Here is a 21633-nt window from a genome sequence, read left to right as displayed (position 1 = left end):
GGTGCAAGGAAAGGATGACAAGTGACATTGCTGATAATACCTAAGGTCTCTCGATCACTTGGTAAGCACATTTGGCATTAATTTAAGGTAAATACAAGAAGAATGGCAGTGCACTTCAGCTAAAATTCTTGTCGAAGCTAGGGCTTAAAACATGTTAAAAAACGAGTTATTTTAACAATGGAGCAACAAATAGAAGTGATTGAGTCTCACGAAAAATGAAATTCGGAAAGGAAGTAGATGTTTTTTAGTTGTGGGAAAACTAAAATTAATAAAACTTTGAAAGACAAACTAAAAATTGTAAAGAATGGGAAACTCAAGTATCTAGGTGTGTAGAAAAGTTGGATGGAAAAATTTTCTAGAGAGACAAGTATTGTTATAAAAAGGAAAAAAATGAAACAATCTGAGATTTCTTCACATTTTAAGCAAGTTTAAAAAATGTGCATGATGTAATGCTTATATGATGCAGTATTCAATAAATAGCAAAGAAAATTAATCTTCATGTTTCTTTATTTTATAACATATTTGTATATTCACAGTACTATTTTCGGAGAAATTGTTTCAGCCATTTTGAGTTGACACTTCCATGAGCGATCACCTCTTTTAATGATAACTTTTTCGCGGAACAGAGGGTGGTCACTCAAGAAACTTCCCTGTATTTTCTTTTACTGTTATGATCCCTTTACAAACGGCATCAATAAATGTTTCATTTATTACAAAATTTTAAAAGAAATATAAAGTTCATTAGTATACCTCCATTTTTTTCCGACTTTCAACATGACTAGCCATTTGTGGGTAATATCTGCCATGAGCTCCATTAGTGCCAACAAGGTACTGAGACATCACTTGTGTGCCATCACACCACTGTATAACTCCACTTTTTCTGGATATTGGGACAACCTATTAAAAGAAGATTGAAATTATGTATGACTTATACAGCACTCTTAAAGTACCAGGCTTTGAGATAATTTACAACTGTTATGTTGGGCAGCAAAAAATGTAATCTAAAATAAGCAATAACCAGAGAAAGAAAATCTAAGGAGTCCAATCAATATATTTTTACATTTTATAATAAAACAACAAAGACACATCTGTAATAAAACCAAGTGTTCTAATTAATTTGAACAAACTTAAATCAATATTGAGCTTCTTAAAATATTGCTCCAAATTTACTGTATTTTGGCTTGTATAGCAACCAATTGTTTCTGACAGAAACTTAATGTAGAACTTTAATTTCTTTAACTATTTTTCAGATTACCAGATGTCGCCTTAAGTGTCTTTAATAAACGCACTTATATCATTTTTTTAATTGTAACAATAGCGAAGCGAACTGCGCAGTACTCTCCAGTCAGTCATTATATACACAACATGTTTTGTTCTACGCACTACCAAAGGTAGGCGATTATGTATTATATATTTTAATTCATAATGTTTTTCATATGCAAATATATTCATCACACTGTATATAATCATTGTTTTCATTAAATATAAGGATGGAACTTGCGCCTGGTTATTAAAAATAAGTTTTATATATTTTTATTCAGAAAAAAAAAAAAAAAACTCTGAAAGAATCATACTCAATTTTTTTGAAATTATAACAATGATTTTATATAAACATCCAGAAATATTCTTTTTTGTCGTATGACAAATATTCAAATGACTGCTCAATCTCAAAACTAATCTACTGATTTTATTTGGCCCTGAATAAAACTAAGTAGTAAGTAGTGAAACTTTTACAAATTTTCGATAAACCCTTTCCTTTAATTTTACCAAAGGGGAAAAAATAACAGCATTTAAATAAGCTGTGTAATGAAATAAATACCTTGTAAGTTCTAATGTGAAGTCTTCTCCGTTTAGTTTCCATTTTTTGGTCTAGTAATTGATTCACAAGAAAGAAGACTTGCTGCATTACAGCATCTTGTCTTAAGTCATCACCGCCCTGAGCAAAAAAGATTATTGAGTGCATAAAATAAAAATTCAAATCAAACATTTCCTTAAACATGGAGACAAGTGCAATGCAGTTTTAAACAACTTAATAAACAGTAGTAAAACCTTGTTAAGTCGTCACTCAAAGGACCAAAAATTTTTGACCACTTATGCGGAGTGACTACTTATGTGGAGTGGAAATTAAGGAAGAAAAAAAAAAGCCTAACAAATGTTCATGAATAGCAATAGAATTCTGTGAGAAAAAACAATAGCTTATGTAATAAATGTCTATAAATTAGTGGAAATTTTAAAAAGGGGAGAAAATACTAATGATAGTTACTTTGTTTTGCGTTATCTTATACATTACTTAATAACAACTTATTTTAATGTAGTTACGGCACATTAATACAATCTTTCAATGTTGACTGATGAAGTTGTTGCTTACGGAGAAGAACTATCTCTTCTAACATACATCAAGCTTTAAATTTTGTGTTTGTTGTTCCTTGTGAACGGATGTTAAATACTGACTAACTTTCTCCAGGTATTAGACTTTGTCTGTCTTGCTGGAAGGAGTTAGATTCATACTCTCGTCACTTGGCAGAGTCACAGCAACAAGTATGCTTTGAATGACCAGAACCGAGGATTGACATTTCAAGGAAAAACGAATATCAAATAGCCTTTCAACTAGGTCCAACACTATTTTCTAAGATCCGATAAGGAAAAGGAATTTCAGAAAACAACTTTTGAGTGACTAGTTAAGCGGGTAAAATTAAATTTGGTGACCAGTAAAGGAGGGTCATTTTACATTACTGTAAATGAGACCTTGTCGCAACCAAAGAAAAATGACCACTTAAACGGAGTGACCACTTAACCGGTCGACTACTTATTGAGGTTTCACTGTATTTAAAAATCGGTTAAAATTTTGCATGAATAATAATGTTATCAAAGGCCAAGAGCACTTAGTAGATAGGTTATCAAAGGATTGCTGGTTAGTTGCTAGAGGTGTGAAGATCTACTGAGCACATGTGGGGCACATTCTCATTAAAGGTGTGGATTCGAAAGTCATGTGGTTGTTTGTCAAGCAGTTTATCACAGGTGTAGAAGGCTACAGAAAATTTCCTTTCCCTCCAACTTCATGCCAAAATTACAGAAGTGGAGATAACTGATGATGCCACCTCTCCTTGGTTGAGTGAGTTATCTTAGATCTTTGTTAGGGACAATGATGGCCGACCAACTAGGTGTCCTTTTACAAAAAATGGGGTGCAGTCGAGAGGGAGTTTCTGATGCTAACTACAACATCAAAACTTTGGGTGGAGTAGGGGGTGATTTTATTGGGTTTTTGATCTCATTTGGAGGGGAGTCTTGCTCTCCAGGGGATTGCTCCATTGCAATTGAGGGAGACATGGTTGTTGTCCTAGGGGGAAGGAAACCCTTCAAAATGACCAATATCATGACAATAAAAGAGTAATAATAGTTTATACACTACATGACAAAAAGTATTAGGACACTTCACATTTTTATGGATTTCTCGAGAAATAAGAGTCCAATTGCTCTCTAATTTTTTTTCACATACAAGGTATATCCAGCTGTCATTTTCCAATTAAAAATGAATCTACTCTTCATTTAGGGGACCAACAACAAATTGAGAAAACAAAAAATCGATTTTTGATCATCCTTTATTGCAAATAGCTAAAAATAAAGTATAAATTTCAGAAATAAGTTAACAAACAATGGACAATTTATTTTTATATTTTTGTGAAAGTTTCTTTTATACTCACGGAGATATGAGCCTTTCTTTCAAAATCAAATTTTCTTTGAAGGTTTTCGGTTCATAACACGCAGAATTTTCAGTCAAACGTTACTAAACTCTCAGAATATTTGACAGCATACAAGAGAAACATAATGATAAAATTTGAAATTTCAAGATTGAAAATTTAATGAAATATTAACGTTTAAAGCAATTAATTTTTCACAGCACATGCGCGAAAGATAGCAGTTTTTCAAAGCCAAAATAGATAATGCAACTCATAATAAAATTCCAGCCAGATATCTTCAAAATGTAAAACGTTATCAGCGATCTAAGTAGCCGAATTTCAAGAATTCATGAGTAGGCGATGAATTGGGAGGGATCGTTTGCAAGTAATCCGTTTTTATCATAAATCACTCTGCACAACAATAAGAAAGTGTTGCCGGTTTGCAAACGACCCCTTACGATTTGTCGCCTATTCAATAATTATTGAAATACGGCTTATTAGATCGCTGATTGATAACTTTTTAAATTTTAAAGCTATCGAGCTGGAATTTTTTTTATGAGTTGCAGGATTTACTTGCACTTTGGATTATAAAGGTTATATTTTGCTATCTTTTGCACATGTGCAGTGAAAATTCAATTGCTTTAAATGTTCATAATTCATCAAATTTTTAATATTTTAACTACAAATTTTATTATTATGTTTTTCTTACGTTGGCAAACTCAGTGTGATATGAGCTGAAAACCTTCAAATAAAACTTGCATTTTTGAAATGTTTATATCTCTGTGGGTATAAGAGATACTTTCACAAAAATATAAAAATAAATTCCACATAGCTTGTTAATTTATTTCTGAAATTTACAGCTTATTTCCAACTAGTTACAATGAAGGATGATCAAAAACTTTTTTTTTTGTTTCCTCAATTTGCTGTAGCTCACCTAAATGAATAGTATACTTCATTTTTATTGGAAAATGAGCGCTGGAGTATACCTTTATGTGAAAACAATTACAAAGAAATTGGTCTCTTATTTCTGGAGAAACCCGTAAAAATATGAATGTTTGAAAGTTTTTAAATACTTTTAGTCATATACGAGAGGAGACCCAAAAGAAACCAGACTAATGGTGCGATGCCAATCCTAGATGTAGTAGAGTGTTCTCCAGCTAGATGGCTCAAGTAGAGACCTTCATAAACCAGCTGCGCAAGTCGCGTCAGTTTAATTGATACCGTCTGATCGTAGTAGTGTTCCCGCTAGGCCGTTTTTGAAGGGCGCAGCGCCCTGCCCTTTTTCATATCGGCAGAATGCGCCCTGCCTTTCATTTAGTAGGCAAAATGCGCCCTGCCCTTTTCAAAAGTAAGGAATTGCTCCATGTGTTTTTAAAAAGATATCACAAGCACCTTATCAAACCCTATGATATCCAGCAATTTCATTTGCCCAGGGATCATCGGTCACAAAAACGTCCAAGTAATGTCATTGTCCCTAGAATTTCACCCTGAAAACGGCCCCATAAATAAAAGGAGAAGCCAACACCTAGGCAAAGAGAATAAATGAGATTCTCAGAATTCAGACTGGCTTATCAGTTGGGGGACAAAAGCAAGTTCTTCCTTCTTCCCAGGGGGGCTTAAAAGGGTGTGGGAAGAGGTCCGGTCATCTGTGAAGGGGGGGGGGGGGGAGAAATTGTTTCATTCAAGCCCCATCTTTGATCTTCTCAGAATTAACAATGAGAGTAAACATTTCATAGTATTTTCTGCTGTAGCATCAGGGGATGTCTGTTCCAGGAGAGTAGAAGGGGTACTTGGAAAAAGTCTGAGTGAAAACGCAAACGACACGTGCCTTCTGCTAAAAGGAAATTTAAAGAGTTGAAAGAAAAGAATATAGATGCCAGCAGATAAAATATGAAGCTTAGTGATGTTTCAGGCATTTTTTCTTCTGCAAATAGAACAGAAGAAGGGTTGGTATTGTTCTTGACAAAACTTGAAAAGGGCTTGGGAAAAAAGTTCATTTTTAAGTGATTGAAAAAGTTATGAAAGCTTATCTAGTGCTTGAATTCCTTAGGCATTCGATGAATTGTGCATTTTTTTTTTTTAACATTTCATCAATGCAATTTTTAATTTTCTTAACATGTGTCAATATGCTTAACACGTGCATCGCACAAAATCGTCCACCGCGCTTGAGATGTCAATCCTTTTGCATCTTGTAAATATTTTAATATTTTTGACAGTCGGAAATTATTTTGACACATGCTGACTTATATTAGCATATTTTATGTTTTATTTTTAAAATGTACTTTATTTTTGAAACCATGCCAATATTGAACTCGCATTTCGCGGAAACGCTCTTCTCATCTTCGAGATTTCAATCCTTTTCCATCTTGTAAATATTGTAATATATTTGACAATCGGAAGTTGTTTTGACATATGCAACCCAAGATTAGCTTATTTTATGTTTTATTTCAATAAACCATAACACTATTTTTGGGATGTTTCGCGAAAAATTACTTCCAGTGTTTGAGATTTTAATCCGTTGCATCTTGTAAGTATTTCAGTTTTTTAACAATTGGAATGTATATTTTAATATGTGCGATTATTAAAATATAATTTAATTAGCATATATTGTTTTTCATTTTAAATTCTAAAAAAAATTTTTTGTTTCTTGTCTTGTATATTAATTATTGCAAATAGGATTTTAATCATTATTTCCTCATTAGTTATCACTGATTTTTTGCAAAAAAAAAAATAAATAAATAAAATAAAATAAAATAAAATTTAAAAAATAAATTAATTTAAACAAATGAGCTCACGGTATTTTGATTTAATGTTTGGCTTGAAATGCAATATTTTTTAAAAAGTTTAATTTACATTCATCATGATTTTGATGTCTACTCAAATATTTCATGGTATAATGCAGATTACTAGGATTTTTTTTTTTTAAATCTAGGAAGGGGGGATCCGTAATTAAATATTGTTCATCTTACATTGCAATTCAAAGGATTTTGAAATGCCTGAAGTTACTCTTACGGAACAAGTAGTCAAATTTATAACCCAAAATAATGTTGGAAAAACACCCAAAAGCCAAATTTCAGCATTAGCTAAATGCTCCTCAGGGAATGGGGAAAATGTGCTTAGTCAAGCGAACCCTTTTCTAAAGACAGTGACTCTGGAATCTGGATAATATCACTATATTTAATTCTGAAGTAAGTGGTGGCCATCGAAGAGGGGGGGGGGGCTCATGGTGCAGACTACACTGTTTGAAATTTTGCAAGGTGTTTTAAATTGTTATTTCCTTTTGGGGGGGGGGGGGGAGGACGCTAAGTAGTTTCTGAGTGGGTGCGTCATTGCTCTTTGGAAAGGAGGGGCACCGCGTTGAATAGTGCCCTTTTTATGATAACAGTGCCCCTTTCATAGATTAGCACCCTGCCCTTTTTTCCTCTAGAGTGAACACTAATCGTAGGGTTGGTTTTCTCAGGAGCTGTTTCTTTCCGCCTGCAAACTCATTACATGGCAGATTTAAAATAACAAACTAAACTTGAAATTTTGCTTCTCCTGCTTGAAAAGTCGGCAACGGATTAGCTTATCAAATGTTTCAACAAGCTTTCAAGACCGATGCTATGAGCCGTACATAAGTTTTCGAGTGGTTTGGGCGTTTTAAACGCGGTAGTATGAATGTTGAAGATCATGCTCGCTCTGAGCGCCCTACAACGTCTTGAAATGATGAAAACGTTGGAAAAATCTGCCAAAAAACCAACGAGAGTGGTCGTTTCACGATTGACGAAAATTTAGAAGAAGCAAGAGTGATTTGGTGCTCGCTAGGGCGATTGGAAGGCTAGTTCCTTCACAATGATAACGCTCCCGTATACACAACCTTTATTATTAACCGCTCTCAGGGGTGGTCAGTCGTTCTTCGACCCCCGTATTTGCCAGACCTAGCCCCGTGATCTTTTTCTGTTCCCGAGGATGAAAAAAATCTGAAAATGAAGCGTTTTGATGATGTAGAGGCTGCAAAAATTACTTCACAATGGGCACTGGACATGGTTAAGGTTAGAGAGTTCCAGGGGAGCTTCTAACAGTGGAAAAAAAGAATTAACGAGTGTATTGCATCTAAGGGTGAACACTTTAAAGGAGACAAAAGAAATTTTGTGAATAAACTAATACATAAATATTTTAGAACAACAATCCGGTTATTTTTGGGTCCCCCCTTGTACTGTATAATGTAAAACACCAACAGTAACCAATTCAAGGATTATGTTTAATAGACTCAAAACACATTTGAATCTAATGGGAAACCTGGAATCTTATTTTTTCAAATATAAACCTTAAAGTGGTCACTACTGAAGCACTGGTCACTACTGGTGTATTTACCTTAGGCCCCTATATTAAAAAAAGAAGTAATGTTAGCAATCACACTGCATTTCCCACGAAGAGATAGAAAACATCAGTTTATAAGAACCAAACAGCAAGATACAATCAAAGAACAAAGTGAGTAATGTGCTAATAATATATTTTACTTATACATGACACATGTAGATTTTGCTTAACCTTTAATTTAGATTTATGTTACTTTATTTAGTATCAGTGAAATAAAACTACCTTTACTAATTGCTCTCTCTCAACGCCATCACTACCTTTACATTTAATAACTTTGGGAAGAGTTATTCCACCACACATTCTAAACTCTGAATGAAAAGACTGAACACTAACAATACTTTCATATTGACAGCTGCGATCAACCTGAAAATAATAAATAACACAAAGGAAAATCTTCAAAACTTACATTACATATTGATGTACCTTTACATTCATGCATTGTTTGGCTTTTCGAACATTAAAAAATAATGAAAATAAAAAGAAGAATTAATACATCATTTTACAACGAAAGAGATGATAAATTTTTATAACTTTTGGAAACATGTTAAATACATTTCGATTTAAGTAAAAAAGCAACTTTTTTTTTTCATTAAGATTTATCTGTCTTTAGTTTATGCACATCAGTCATATTAAGATGACACTTTGGAGATATGTGATTGAAAAATGCCTTTGCCGAATTAATTTCAAAGTTTCTCGGTACATTAATAAGGGGCATAATGGACAGAGCATGCTATGGAAGAGAGGTACTTTTTCCTGTAGCTTTTTTGCTTTGCACACAGAAGACTAAATCTGGTTTGTAATTTTGATCATAAGGTATAATGCTTATGCTGGTAGGTCTTTAATATTGCACAACTAAATGTAATTTTAATTATTAGGTAATGATAAAAACAGAATGGTTAGCAACAGGAGTTCTCTTCTTATGCAAATTCTGGAAAAGCTCATATCTGCCAAGTAGGCCCATTGGTAGGTGAGAATGAGACCTTAAATTAAAAGGATGAGGAAACTACTGATATTCTTAATAACATTTTTCTAGTGCTTCTGAATGAAGCTGTATTTCAACGATTGATATGACTCTGACACTCCGTATAGAGCTTTATGACCATTATCATTATGATGATGACCAACATAGAGCTTTAGAATGTAATATTTTCAAAAGTGGATTGATTTTGTTATTTGAAAAGAATTTAAGCAACTAAGGCTCCAAGACATTATAATGTATATATAAAATTCAGATGAAATAGTAGATGTTATCGTAAAATTTTTCAGTGCTTCTTAATAACTCAGGGATAGTGCTAGTACACTGGTAGCTGGAAAACATCGACATCATGCTACTCTTCAAGAAAGGGTAAGCTAAGGCAGTAAATTAGAGCATGGCCCCACTAGATGGTGCTGACGCTTAACGGGCCTTGACAATTTATGACTTTTCTGTGTTAAAGTGGTGCAGCTCTTGCATCCACCAATCAGTCAAAGTTTGTTTATTTTTGATTGGACGTCGCCCATTTTGACCGCAAGAGGAATGGAACCCCAGCATCCACCAATCAATGGCAAAATAATGGAAACAGGGTGATTGTCACGGCCTATAAGAATTAAGCGGGGCCATGATTAGAGCTGTGTGAGTCAGATTTCAGCAGTTAGTAAAATTTTTGAAACTTAGATTGAAAAAAAAAATCTGGAGAATGAGTTTTTGTTAAGTTTTCAGTATGTGTTTAGGAAAGGAAAATAGTGTGCAATTAATTTATTGCATTTCCCTGATAAGGCTATTGTAATACTCCGTCAAGGTAATTCACCAGGTTGCTGATGATGACAATCCTGTAGAGAAGGAAAAAAGAATTGCTATAGGGGAAGAGCTCAGTAAGATACAAAGCTTGCAGTTAGTTTGCTTTTATGTTATGTTGCGAGTTATAATGAGCGTGATTGTTTTGTATAGTATCTCATTTTGAATTTGAAATAAAAGACTAGGATTCAAAGAGAATGTCCATTTTTCCTTGTCTTGTCTTCAATATAAGTCTAAAAAAGTACCTAAGTGGAGTTATGGCTATCACGGCTTTAAACTAAGAAAAAAAAAAGGAATTATTAAAAAAAAAAAAAAAAACTGTTTGGTAAGAGCAATTAAAATAATCTTACCTTTATATCTTCAGTGATTATGGGAATATTAACTAAATTCTTGTACTTTAAAAGAGGTTGGTCCTCTGGAATACTACCTAAATAAAGATAACATTATAAATTTGCACTGGTTCACAAATCAAACAAATTAAATTTCAAACCAAACAAGTTGGGAATTATTAACAATGAAGTCCTCAGTTAAAATAATTTCTAAGTTAGAAGTTTAAGCAGAAAATAGATAGTTATTAAAAAGTTCAGAATGAATAAGAAGTTCCTTTAGTGCAGATGATATGTTCAGAGCTAAACTATACTTAACCTCGTCTTGTTTTTTTATCCACTGGAAAATAAGCCAACTTTATATAAGCACTACACAAATCTAAATAGTTTTTCAGTATTCCATTTATTTTTGATTTCTGTAATTGAGAAAGAATCTTCTTAGCGGCAATCATTCTCTCCTAAAAAAAAGAAAAGTACCATAAATATATATATATATATATATATATATATATATATATATATATATATATATATATATATATATATATATATATATAAATATATATATATTTAAAATATTCCAACAAAACAAGCTTTTAAACAAAAATAAAAGTTCCATTAAAAATATCTGCCAACAATATAAAACTTTAAAAGCTCCACAAAAAATTTTAAATAATCTATTCACTATAAATATTCATCTATCGGAAAACAATAATAGTTTCATTAAAATGTTATTCAAGTGTCATGAGAACTTACAAATAGAATACATAAATAATTGAATGCTTTGGTTTTGAGGAGAAATGCATAGGAAAATAAACAAAATGCTATTCCATACTTTGATGTAAGGGACATCTACTTGCTGCGGTTGATCAGAATTATTTTTTGTCGATTCAAGAGGATCTTGATCAGCATTGCTTAAAGCTAAAATCACAGGCACAGCGTGATACGGATGATCAATAGCAATACTTTTAATTAACTGCAATGAAAGAGTGAAATTAAGTGAACACTTAATTGAAACCAAGAGTAGAAAATATCAATATAAAAATACAAAAGTGATGACCAGCAACAGGCTCTGTGCCCTATGCTGGTCCTAGTCAATTTACAATCCCCAGTGAAGATCAATGGCTCTCTTAAAACTTTCTACTCCCTTGCTCATTACCTCCTCTTCCAGCAAGCTGTTCCAAGGTACCTTGCCAAAGTACCTCGCTAAAATAAATTTTTCCTAATATCCATGTTAGTCTGAGATTTAAGTAGCTTAAAACAATGACCCCTTGTCCTGTTTTCAGTGCTAAACTTTAGCCCTGTAACATCTTTCATTTTAATAAATTTAAACAACTGAATCATGTCCCCTCGGTCTCTTCTTTGCTCAAGACTGTACATTTTTAGCATTCTAAGCCTGGAATCATAGTCTAAGTGAGAAAGTCCATTTATTAGCCTTGTAGCTCACCTTTGAACCCTTTCCAATATGTTAATGTCTTTCTTAAGATAAGGAGACCAAAACTGAACAGCATACTCCAAATATAAGAAAATTAGAATATAAGAAACAACACTACATTTATCATATACAGTCGGACCCCGATTTAACAAATTCACCAGTAACGAAACTTTTATATTTAGTTAAATTGGGGTTATTTGTAATATCGGGGTGTGAAATTTAAAAAAAAAAATGCACTTACCTTACCTAAAACCCCTAATAAGCAACTGCGCAAAAATATCCATAATTAGAAAGTGTGCACTTTTTACTCTGCATTCCATGACTTACTACACACTAGCTAATTTGAAATTTTAAACTACTGAGTTATAGATGCTTGACAATTTTCTTGATACTTTACTCGAAATAGTTCTCTTTCGACTTTATGGAGAGAAGAAAATACTGTATCTTTTGCAGCCTGCTGCTTGAGATATGTTTTTACAGTTTCCAGGCCACGTAAAGCATTTGAAAATGTAACAGTTTTAATGGGAGTTACACTATCGCTTCTTCATCAGAATCACTATTCGTAGGTTGTTTCCTCGCTCGCCCATCAAAAATTGCCGATTCCAAGAAAAGTCTTTTTCTGCATTGGACAATATGGATGTAACATTTGGAAAATAATCCAATATTTCCTATCTCAAATTAACAAAAAAATTTTTTTTCAGCTGTAATAATAATTTGTTATTTTAGGGTTCAATATTGGGTAAAAAGGGGGTTTTCCCTTCATTTTAATCAGCGTAAAAGAAAAATTCGCTAAATCGTGAAATTCGTTAAATAGAGATTCATTAAATTGAGGTCCGACTGTACTTGAAACTTAGCAGGTATTGAAATAGGACACGGCAAACAATGAAGGTGTAATTGATTTCAATACCTCTGTATGCATAACTTAATCCTGGTAAAATTATTTTTCAGGATAAAAAGAAAATAATGAAATGCAGTAAAATATCAATACCTCAATACTTAAGGTACCCTATACAATTACCATTAGAGAGACCTCGGTTACACAAAACACTTTTAATTTTAAAGATAAACTTTAACTGATTTTATATGCAACAATGATAAGAATTAATTTCAAAGACAGGATCAAACTATTTATTACTATTAAAAAACACAAAAATTTAAAAGGAGACATGCTACAAAAGTTTTGCTAGAGAAACTTTAACGGGAAAAAAACTCATTTCCTTTTGTTCACTGACTTACATAGTAAGTACATGTAAAACAAAGATTAGTCCTCTTATTAGTATTTCAGAAACAAAGCAGAGGTTTTTCAAAGAATTTTAAAATCTTCAGGAGCACTAAACCACTCACTGGTTCTGTTTTCGTGGTGTGTTGGTCAATGCCGTATCAAGACTTCAAAATACAGAGCTTGAAACCCTATTTGTATTTATTTATTTTAAAAGCAAACAAACAACTGGACAGGTAAAGAAGATGTTGTTCGATATCTTAAGCCATTTCAAATTTAACTTTAAGAATGATTACCTTCAACTGTTGTATAAATTATACCAGCAAAAGATTCAAAACCCTTGAAGAGATTTCTCTCAGAGTTTTTTAAAGAATTGGCATTACTCACAAGACATGTAAAAGATGCTTTTAAACACTTAGCAACAGTTGGAAAGGTTTCCATACTTACGCTAGTCAGAGTTTGTGAGAATATTCCTTGTGCCGGTGTTCCCATTCTTGCTGCCAATTGGTATATTAATGGTAAAAATTTATATGTATGCAGCTTCTGTATGCTATCCTGTAGAAAAAAGAGCAAAAGAGAGAGAAATGTATAACGTTTTTGAAAAAACTAAACCACCTGAAAATCGATTAGTTAACAGGTTGCAGTGAACTTTTATCGTGCTAAGAAATAAATGCAGTAATCCTAACTAATAACACTGGTCATGGGCGCCCATATGCAAAATTTTAAGGGGCGGGAGCTCAGATATTTTCCTCATGGTTTAGCAGGATATTTTCCCCATAGAAACCGATTTCAGTACAGATTAGAGTTATTAAAGTTTGACATTTTCAATAAATTATTCATTAATGGCTGGAGTAGAAATGTTTTCACATTTTTGCTAAGAAAAAAGTACTAAAAGCAGGGAACTTCTAATATCTAAGGGGGGGGGGGGGGGCTTGAGTCACCCTTGCTACCCTATATGGGCGCCCTTGGCACTGGTTAAATGACGAAACAAGCTCAACACCTAGTTGGACATCATTGGTGCCTTTTGTACTTCATGGGTTACTTTGATAAATTTTGACAACAAATTTTTGCCCAAGAATCCTTTGATAATTAGTCAAAACTCCAAAAAAATGTAGGTGTGTATAACATACCGCCACATATTGTTCCTTTAACGAATTTCAAACTTTAAGTAAAAACATATGCTTTTTCAAGAACCTTGATTGGAGATACTGCTGATGTTTTATAATGCTTTATAATCTCTATACTTGTTTTGATAAAATAGAAAGTATATTTTATTAATCACACATACAAATGGAGCAGAAACATTTATTTCAAAATGAATAAAAATATTATTACCCCTCCATACAAAGAAGTAAGTATAGCTAAATTAAATTTAATAGGAATAGTTGAAAAAATAAATGAATAAAATACGTCTTTTAAAAGTTACCTGCTAAATATTTTCTATCCAAGGTAAAAATTTCTCTTGGAACAACCATCACCATGAGAAGAAACAGAATTTTGAAAAAGCTTGCTTTAAATTTTAACTTAAGGCATTGTTTTTAAATTATGAATTTAAATGTTAAAAATATTTAATGTTTTACATTATACATTATGCTTATGGTCTAACTTTTTACAAGTTCCTTCGAATTGATGCGCAATATTAGTGTCTTGCTGTAATTCAGCATCTGTATTTAGTTTACAATATTTCTCCTTTTTTTTTTGTAAATTCACAATGCAAAGCATATTAAACACAAACACAGATATATTTTTTTTGAATAAGTAAGTTTTTATTTGATTGCATCAAAGGACACATTGTATAACCTGCAGATAATATGTCGCAAAACATAGTCTGGGACAAGGAATCGCGAAGCAGATTATTTTGCACAGCGAATTCAGATTATAGACAGAAAAATATGGAGCAGTAAAATAAACGAGAAATTAATAGCAATGTATTTCCATTATTAAAGTTTTTTCTACAGAAAGTTTTTGACCAGAACAACCGATTTTATAACTCAGATATTACATTTTATGTAGGAAAACAAAGTGAAAAAAAGAAAAACATTGCTATTCATTTCTTGTTTATTTTACTGTTTCATATTTTTCAGTTTATAATCAGAATTTGCTGAATAAAATAATCTGCTTTGCGACTCCTTGTCCCAGGCTATGTTTTGCAACATATTATCTTCAGATTTAAAAAAAAAAAATAAGTTTTTAAATTATTTAAAAAAATTAAACTTCACAGAAAGAAAGAAAAAAAAAAAATTTTTTTATCAAGCAGAATAAATCATTTTCACAGAAATTATTTTTCACTATACAGTGTACATGTTAAATATGTCAAATCTAAAGTAAATACACACATACGACTAAGTGTTTTGACTTTGTGAAATAATTATTGAAATCAAAAACTGTACTTACCTTGACAATACTATTGATTGATTGATCAGTGAAGTTTTGAAACCACAAGGAAATAAGACGAAAAATCCACAAATCATGAGAATCTGTCCCTCTTAAGCACCTGAGGTAATTCATTATTGCTTTGTTAAGAAACAGTTTCTGATCCTGTTCTAAAGTATTTATTTCTTCCTGATCAATCATAGTCTGTTTTGTTATAATAATATGAGTTTTTCGTTGGCTGAAAAATTAATAAAATAATGATTTGATAAAAACTGCAAGACAGTTTTTTTCTTTATTTATGTAAAGTATATTTGAATGAGTTTTGTCGCCTCATGTAAAGTACATTTATATGAGTTCGATACAAATACGTAATTATAAACAATAATTATTTATAATTTTATTGATACATCATATGATCTATACTGCCGTAGACAGGTTAAGGGCAGTAACACAAATTTTTATTTTTCTTTCTTTTTTTCTTTTTACATTTTTGTCATCTATTGTGCATTAGTTTCACTGTACAAACTTGCTTATTTGATTTCCGCTGAAAAAAAGTGCAAAAAAGAGGTCTAATTCTAATATTTCCCTATTGTTAGTATTGAATTTAAAACTCATTTCTGCAAATATTTCGAAAACTCATTTCAGTAGATACTGTCGTTTATCTGCCTTAGACAGAATAGTGATCATAATACCACCTTCATGTACCTAAGAATATCAGTCAACTGAACAAATATCAACTCATGGAGATTGATATATACGATACAGGACTAATTCCTGTGCATAACAAGGGGGTTAACTTAGACAGGTGGGCAACTTTACAGGCTGTATCGTTTAATAGGAATTTTTAATTAAAGTTGGTTAAGATAGCTGAAACTAGTTATCAAATAAAAATATACATTTTTGCACAGAAAATATAATATTATTACACTTAACTTTATTTTGAACATAGTATTATTATTAGAACACAAGAAATCAAAGATCCACCAAACTAAGTAAAAATATTTCGATGCATCTAAGTGAGGCTGGTATGTAATACCAATCACTTTTGCAGCGTCAATGGTCACTTTCAATATCCATATTTATATTTTGACTTAACAGTATGCTAATGCTGAAAGTTATGTGGATAAGAACTAAAAACTTCAAAAAAGTCTATATTGTGAAATACGCTTCATATGAACACAAAATTGAGTAAATTATTGCTTAGTTTGACTTTTTTACTTAATTTTTTTTTAAATAGTCAAGCTCGCCTAAAAATTCCTCTATATCCCTTGCACCCCATGTTGAGAACCACTGGTTACCCCTATGGCATGCAAACAATCTCAACTTGGCAACACTATAGCTCTAAAATTACAAAAAGGGCAAATACATAAGATTAATTATATTATACCAGAGAAAAATTAGAAGCTTACTCTTCCGTATTATCTTTACTTTTGAGTTTTTTGGCATCTTCTTTAGAACTATGCATAAGCTCTTGTTTTGTAAGAAACGCTGTTGATTTTTTATAATTTACAATACTTTGATACTGGGCGTCAGCATAACGAGCAACAGCTAAATAAGCATCCCACAATAGAGAGGCTTTGTTGCTCCTTTTGCAATCTACACTCTCAAGAAGAAGAACAGCCTGAAACAAACAAAATGGTCACACGGGTTAAAATAAATTACAAAAGCTTATATAAGCTTGAATATAGGGACCTCCTAAGAGAATACTTTCAGGCACTCTTCCCTCCCCACACCACACATACAGAAATGAAGCTGGTTATAAAATACTTCAGTACACAGTAAGAACGCTGGCCTTCTTTTACAGCCGCCAAACTCATGCTAACAACTATAGCGGGTCTGTAATGAAACGGTACCAAGATTTTCATATCCTAATTGTTAACTAGCTGCGTCGCCCGGCTTTGCACGGTCTACCTCGAAAATAAAAGTTATGTTAAGTGACGCCTGTTCAACCCTCAGGCTTGAACAAAAATAAAAGAAAAAAAAATCAGTAAAGTTTTGCGGCAGTTTGCAGAAAAACAACCAAAAAGTAAACATTTTAAATTCCCCGATTATAAGAAAAGCCTTTAAAACAAAATCAAGAATTTTACTTCTTCATATTCGAGAAAGAAAATGGCAACATATCTTTCGTCTGAATGATTTTCTTCACCGCTAACCATTTTAATAAAAGCATTGTTGCGGAAAGTTGAGATGAAGCACTGAAAAATAATTTAAATGGAGGAAAGCCTTCGAAAAATAAAGATTTTATGTTGAAATTTCAGTGTCCTAATTGATAGTTTTTAATTGATATCTCCGCTAATTATTATCGGAGGATTATGTTAAATATACAAACATGAAGACAGGAAGATTACAAATCTATCGATACCTCGTTCGATGATCAGTTCACTGTCGTTTGGGAGAAGAAGCTTGGACATACATAGATATGCTCATTTTTTAATTATATAAGATAATCACGGATTTTTAATTATCACTTAACTGAACATGTTACCATTGGGTGAAAAGACAATAATTAAATCTAATGTATTAGCATTATAAAAATTATTTAAGAAAATTAAAAAACACCAAATAAAAAATAAAATAATAATAACAATTTTAATGCTGCAAAAGCCCAGTGCCCTCTCATATGCTGGATCCTGGGGATATCGCTCTTCTCTTTCAAGGACCCTGGTTGAATGTATAGGTTACCATGAAAAACTCAAACTGGAGAATGTTGATTTCCACCGGTGATTCACCGGAAATATTTGGACATGTGTTAGGTGTGTACGTTGATATACACCAGCAGGGTCGAATTTGGAAGTTTGGAGGCCCCGGGGCAACGAAGGAATGGAGGCCCCCTAATCAGGGTTCGAGAAGATCATCATTTTCGAAAATATCCGATTCTTTGATTATATACCAATATTTTGATATGTATGTGTATATCCGATATTTTTGATTTAAAAGATTTCCATTCAAGTCGGTTCGTCAAATGATTTTTAAATTTTTGAGCTCAAGAAGCGAGAAGTTATAAGGATGACCTGCAAAGTTATCCATTTTTCGGGTTTTTTTTACTTACTTTATTTTTCTTTAACTCATAGGTACAAATTACAAATTAAATGAATAAAAAAAATATATTGCCACTGAAATGCTCGATCAAATAAAAAATTGATAGTAAATGGATACTTGCAATCAAGGCTTTCTGATATATCGATAATATTATTTTTGTGCAAGCATTCTTTGTAGAAATACAAAAAAAAAACATGTCTGGGAGAAAAAACGTAAAATTTGCTGACCCGTGAAAGTTAGGATATTTTGTAAAAATTTTATTGTGGGGGCCCCTTTGTTGTGGAGGTCCCGGGGCAGTAGCCCCGGCTGCCCTCCCCTAAATTCGGCCCTGTTCACCAGTTAATGTTGACATTTACCAGATTTCAGGCTTTCACAGTAACATATAGATGCATAGAGACAATATAATCAGGTGACATCTCAGCAATCTCTTCCTTTTTATTTTCAGACTTTTTAGACGTTGACAACTTATTCTGCGACGCACATCAAATAAAAGACATTTAACATTCCCTTTACCACCAGAGGAAAAGATCCATAACATATGCATTTAAAGAAACAAATTGAATAAAAAAAATTTTTTTTTTGAACATTTAGCACCGTAAAAATGCTAGAAATCGGCTGCAAATTTCATAATACAGTTTGCTTCCTAAGCACAATTATTCAATTTCATGAAGATGGTACACATAAATAAAGAGGCCTTAGACTGAAATTCAGAATCAACATTCTAATAAAAATTCAAAATATCTTAAAAACCTGCTAACCTGCTTCATACATGATGGTATTTTTAAATTGTTGAAATCTCAATACTTCTTTTATTCAGGTAAACTAGAGCATTAGTAATGATAATTCTCCTGCAAGTGAGTTATCATTACTAATTCTCCTGTTTCCCATTGCCAAGACATAACTCTCTTGCAGTAGGAAACAACATTATTGGAGTTTCAAATTTAATTTATGAAGTTTTAGTCGATCAAAAACAGTCTGAAGGTTGCATGTCTTTGGAGCTGATTTATCACATTGTCAATGTTTTAAATTAGATGTTTTATAATGATCTTAGATGTACTTAATAAGTAGAATAATGACAAATATTAATCAAACTAATTGTTTAACAGAAACAAATGATATCTAAAAAATTACCTTTTTTTTTGTTCTAGTGAAGAGAAAACAGTTACTGAATATTTTCACATACCATATATACTCGCGCATAAGTCGACTTCCCCTACTTTTCGAAGAAAAATCGGAAAAAAATCAAAAACCCACGTGTAAGTTGAGCCCCTACTTTCTGAAAACATTGGGAGCGTTTCACAGCTATTTTTGAATGTAAACATTAAAAAAAAAAAGAAAATTGTTAAAAAAAAGAAACTGTAGCCATACTACTTTACTAAAATTTTTAAAAAAGGAGTACTTAATTCGGGACTAGCGGGAAAATTTGTGAATATGGCAATTCCTGCACTTTTCGTATAGTCAGCCGTTTACACTAACTATAATATTTAGCCTTTATTTCAGTCAGCCCATGTAAAATTATAGCAGAATGTGTAAGTAATTTTCATTTTTAGCTTCTGTTTTAAAGGATTGGACTAAAATTGGGAAAAAGTTAACTCTTTTTTAAGTATTTTTGCTAAGAACTATTCAAAGAAAATGTTTAGTAATTCTACCCTGAGTATAAGTCGACTCCCTAACTTCAAACCTCGCTTTTTGTACTAAATTTCTCGACTTATATGTGAGTATATACGGTAATATACAAAAATCTATTTAAAATTCATGGATTTGAAAAGAGAAACAATTGCTAGTTTTCATAATAGAAATACCTTTTCTAAATAATCTTGCATAATGACTGAAGAATTTTCACTGCATGTTTCAGCTAGCCATCTTCCTCTTAACGTCAAAGCTTCTCCATAACATAAAACAAAGTTTGGATTTTCTGCAGCAAGCTGCAAAACCCGCACGGTTTAAATAAAGTTTAAAATACAATAAGGCAAAGAAAAGAAAGAAAAATAAATCACTTAATTAATTAAAAAAAATAAATAATTAAAAACTGAGCAAGAAAACAATGATTATGCAATATTTTTTTTTTTTGTTCAAAACTTTTTTAGAAAGCTATTTTTAAAGAGGCTTTTCCGTCACTTAAGAATTTGACTTGATTTAAATTTTGATAATATTTGCTACATATTACTTTATTTAATTATTCTAACTATAATACCCTTCCAATAAACATTTTTAAACACAGTGATTGCATGATCATGCTCGAATCAACAATCAACATGATAAACAAAAAAGTATTCATACATTTGAGCTAGTTATTAAGAAGATTAATTGACATAATTTGCAGTCAAATTTTAAATATAACCAGATTAGGTACATTTAGGGCAAAATGTTTTGATTGATGAGAACATTATGAATAAAATCATTGGGAAGATTAAAAAGAAAGGATGCAGTGCTTTTTGTAAAAGCATTGAGAAGCAACTTGTTGGCTTCGTTCAAAAAGTTTCTAATTAGTGTTTCACAAGAACAGACATTTGAGAGAAATGTTATTGAGTGCAGAGCATTATAAGAGCTGCAGATTAGGTTATACAGTGAAATACAATGCACTCTCTCTAATCTGAAACCTCATGGAACCCAACAAAAGTGTTCAGATTATGGGGGTGTTCATTGGATAGGGAGAATGGAAATGTATGCATTGCATATGTATTCTATTGCACAGGGACGGATCCAGAAATTTCTCAAGAAGGGGGCGATTGTTTTTTACTTTACCTCTTACTTATGTATCTAATTTGAACTTGCTTCAGAGAGGAGGCTGCCCCATCATTTTTGTTGAAAACAACTAAAATATAGAGATTTAGCCCAGGCGGTCCAAAAACCTATTCCTTTCCTTTTCCGTTGAAAGAGTTTTCCAAAATTGTGTTTTAGAAATTCAATTTCGTGATGATTCCGGGTTAATGGTTCAAAATCCTCTCTCCCTAACGTCATCGAAGGTCGTCTAAAATTGGGCTTTTCGAAACTCCAGTTTCGAAAAATTACTGGAGGAAAGTCACTCAACCCATTTTTTCCCCTAACACTAACCGAGATGTCTACAATCGGGGCCGTGGAAGGCCTTCAAACATATCCTCCTAACATCACAAAATGTAGGTTTAAATTGCTTCTTTGATACATCAAATCTGAAAAGTCTTCAAGAGGGAGACTCGAACCTCGTTCCTTTCCTTGACGTCATTACAGATGCCCTACACTTTTGTTTTAGAACTTCAATCTGGAAAAAATTGCTGGTGCAAGATCCCTCAAGGGAGGGGCAATCGCCCCCATCGCCCCTTCCTTGTATCCGTCCTTGCTATTGCGTTAATGAACTAGGTTCAGTATTTTGCTAAGCGAGCTACACCAGTTATTGAGATAGAGGTGCTAAACTTTGGATTGGTAGGTAATACAATGTCTGATTAAACTCGGTA

The 21633-nt window shown here is 32.4% G+C and overlaps 1 protein-coding gene across 1 annotated transcript in view; it reads right to left on the bottom strand.

Annotated features, from left to right (window-relative positions):
- The window catches only part of LOC129228679 (serine-protein kinase ATM-like), a 127410-nt gene that overhangs the window by 16598 nt on the left and 89179 nt on the right, over positions 1–21633 (bottom strand). Inside the window, exons 38-47 of the mRNA XM_054863362.1 lie at positions 20005–20127; positions 16573–16784; positions 15185–15401; positions 13238–13345; positions 10972–11112; positions 10456–10594; positions 10161–10237; positions 8259–8399; positions 1820–1936; positions 751–897 (exon numbers count right to left, since the gene is read on the bottom strand). Of these exons, the coding sequence (XP_054719337.1) occupies positions 751–897; positions 1820–1936; positions 8259–8399; positions 10161–10237; positions 10456–10594; positions 10972–11112; positions 13238–13345; positions 15185–15401; positions 16573–16784; positions 20005–20127 (1422 nt within the window). The remainder of the gene's footprint in view (positions 1–750; positions 898–1819; positions 1937–8258; positions 8400–10160; positions 10238–10455; positions 10595–10971; positions 11113–13237; positions 13346–15184; positions 15402–16572; positions 16785–20004; positions 20128–21633) is intronic.

The sequence above is a fragment of the Uloborus diversus genome, chromosome 8 (assembly GCF_026930045.1).
Source record: "Uloborus diversus isolate 005 chromosome 8, Udiv.v.3.1, whole genome shotgun sequence".
Lineage (NCBI taxonomy): Eukaryota > Metazoa > Arthropoda > Arachnida > Araneae > Uloboridae > Uloborus > Uloborus diversus.
The sequence above is the reverse complement of the archived record's forward strand: the minus strand, read 5'-3'. Positions and strand labels throughout refer to the sequence as shown.